This window comes from Cebus imitator, unplaced genomic scaffold (assembly GCF_001604975.1).
Source record: "Cebus imitator isolate Cc_AM_T3 unplaced genomic scaffold, Cebus_imitator-1.0 Scaffold729, whole genome shotgun sequence".
Taxonomy (NCBI): domain Eukaryota; kingdom Metazoa; phylum Chordata; class Mammalia; order Primates; family Cebidae; genus Cebus; species Cebus imitator.
Window position 1 is genome coordinate 68,725 of NW_016108044.1, and position 2,734 is coordinate 71,458.

The window sequence follows — 2,734 nt, forward strand, 5'->3', positions numbered from 1 at the left end:
GAGACCAGCCTGGCCAATATGGTGAAACCCCATCTCTATTAAAAACAGAAAAATTAGCTGGGTGTGGTGGCTTGTGCTTATAATCACAGCTACTCAGGAGGCTGAGGCAGGAGGCCAAAGGTTGCAGTGAACCGGAGATGGTGCCACTGCACTCCAGTGTGGGAGACCGAGAGAGGAGACTACCTCTCAAAAAAAAAAAAAAATGATGGCAGAAATCTGCTGACACACCTTTTCTATGCTTTCTACATAAAGGAAAGGGGGTATGCATTACTTTCATAATAAAAGTATTTTCTTTTTAGAGACAAAAACAGCACAAGAAGACCACGGATAAAATCAACATTTATTCAGAGGGCACGATACAAGAAAGAAACTCCCCAAGTGGGAGACCATGACTGGCCCCCCTGCCAGGGTAACAAGGCTCAGCCCTTCCCTACTCCCGGCCCTGCTGGGAAGGCTGGGAGCACAGTTCGTGGAGGGGCTCTGGTGTGGTCTAACCTGGCAGAGAGAGGTCCCTATGGGTAGAGGAGCCCAAAGAGCCCGAGTATCAGGAGAGCTGGCACAGGAAGTCGTGTAGAGGCAAAGCCAGGAGGCCTGACAGGGAGATCCCCAGCGTGTCAGAGATGCAAGTGGCTGCCATGGCAAACTCCCGGTGCTCATCACTGGTCTGGGAGGGCAGAGAGCAGAGGTGAGCCTTCAGTCCCAGACATCCCTGCCCTGGACGTCCCTGGACAGGCCACCCACAGCCCTCGCCTGGCCAGTGCTGACCTCCAGGGCGATGTTGTGGAAGGTGTTCACGTAGGCTGCGCCTCCCAGAAGCCCCTCATACAGAACGATCAGGAAGACGAAGTAGATGCTTGGCAGGAAGCTGAACCACACATCCGCCAGCAGGAACACCAGGTTGAGGCACTGTGGGCAGAGGGAGAGGTTGAACCTGGGACCAGGGAGGGCCAGGGAGGTAGGGGGGCCTCCCCTCCAGGGGCCCCTGGTTCTAGGAGATAGTGCTGAAGGGGAGGGCTGCCAGGCGTGGATAAAATCCCAACACCAGCCCAACGCAGTGGGTGTAATCCCAGCACTTTGGGAGGCCGAGGCAGGCAGATCACCTGAGGTCAGGATTTTGAGATTAGTCTGGCCTGGCCTCTGCTAAATATGGTAAAATCCCATCTCTAACTAAAAATACAAAAATTAGCCGGGTGTGGTAGCATGTGCCTGTAGTCGCAGCTACTCAGGAGGCTGAGACAGGAGAATCACTTGAACCTGGGAGGCAGAGACTGCAGTGAGCCAAGATCATGCCAATTGTACTCCAGCCTGGGCAACAGAAAGAGACTCCGTCACAAAAAAAAAAAAAAAATCCCAACCTCAGGCTGGTGTGGTGGCTGATGCCTGTAATCCCAGCACTTTGGGTGACTGAGGTGGGATGATCACTTGAGGCCAGGAATTCGAGACCAGCCTGGCCAACATAACAAGACTCTGTCTCTACCAAAAATTTAAAACTTAGCAGAGTGGTGGCACATACCTGTAGTCCCAGCTACTTGGGACTCTGAGATAGCAGGATTGCTTAAATCCAGGAGGTGGAGGCTGCAGTAAGCTATGATTGTGCCACTGCACTCCAGCCTAGGAGACAGAGCAAGATCCTGTCTCAAAAAAAAAAGGAGGCTTTCTAAAGGAAGTAGGACCATTGAAACCAGGATTTCCCGATGGCAGCACTCTTGGCATTTGATGTGGGTCGTTCTGCGTGGTGGGGGTTGTTCTATGTATGGTAGTGCATTTAGCAGCATTCCTGGCCTTTGCCCGTTAGATGCCAATAGCATCCCTCGGTTGTGGCAACCAAAGAATGCCTGTAGACGTTGCCAAATGTCCCCTGGGCAGCAAAAGTGCCCCAATTTGAAAAACTGCTGGTAAAACAACGTGGGAATAGCCGGGCATCCTACTCAGTTGGGCTCGAACTCCTGGCCTCAAGCAGTCGCCGCCCTGCTGCCTTGGCCTCCCAAAGCGCTGGGATTATAGGCAGGAACCACCAAATCCAGCCAGGAAGCCTTCTTGACCCAGGGTGTAGGTCCCACCTCTGTGCCCCAGTATCTCAGGGAGGTGCCACTCTCCCAGCCCTGACGATACCACACTGCCTCTTGTGCAGTGTGTAGGCTGCCTCTTGGAGGTTCATACTCTCCGTATACATAAGAATCATGTGGGGATCTAGGTATAAATGCCCCAAGCAGGCCTCCCCCTAGGGGTCCTAATTCATTAAGTCTGAGGTGGACTTAAAGATGAGCATTAAAAAGGACACACTCCTGGCTGGGTGTGGTGCCTCATGTCTGTAATCCCAGCAGTTTGGGAGGCTGAAGCAGGTGGATCACTTGAGGTCAGGAGTTCGAGACCAGCCTGGTCAACACGGTGAAACCCCATCTCTACTAAAAAATACAAAAATTAGCCAGGCATGATGGCGCACACCCATAATCCCAACTACTAGGGAGGCTGAGGCAAAAGAATCTCTTGAACCTGGGAGGCGGAGGTTGCAGTGAGCTGAGATCACGCCACTGTACTCCAGCCTGGGCAACAGAGCGACGCTCCATCTCGAAAAAAAAAAAAAGAAAGAAAAAAGAACACACCCCAGTGATACTAATGGAACCAGTGAAACACTCCCAACACCTTCATCTTCTACGTGCTTTCTGTAATGAAAATAAATGGGCCGGGCGTGGTGGCTCAAGCCTGTAATCCCAGCACTTTGGGAGGCCGAGGC

General features: G+C 52.4%; 1 protein-coding gene across 6 annotated transcripts in view; it reads right to left on the reverse strand.

Annotated features, from left to right (window-relative positions):
• Nucleotides 1-321: 321 nt before the first annotated feature.
• The window catches only part of CLN3 (CLN3 lysosomal/endosomal transmembrane protein, battenin), an 18,867-nt gene continuing 16,454 nt past the window's right edge, over nucleotides 322-2,734 (reverse strand). For all 6 annotated transcript variants that reach the window (XM_037735130.1, XM_037735128.1, XM_037735129.1 and 3 more), the window contains 2 exons: nucleotides 766-906; nucleotides 322-664 (listed from right to left, as the gene is read on the reverse strand). In XM_037735130.1, coding sequence (XP_037591058.1) covers nucleotides 545-664; nucleotides 766-906 — 261 coding nt within the window. In that variant the 3' untranslated portion in view covers nucleotides 322-544. The remainder of the gene's footprint in view (nucleotides 665-765; nucleotides 907-2,734) is intronic.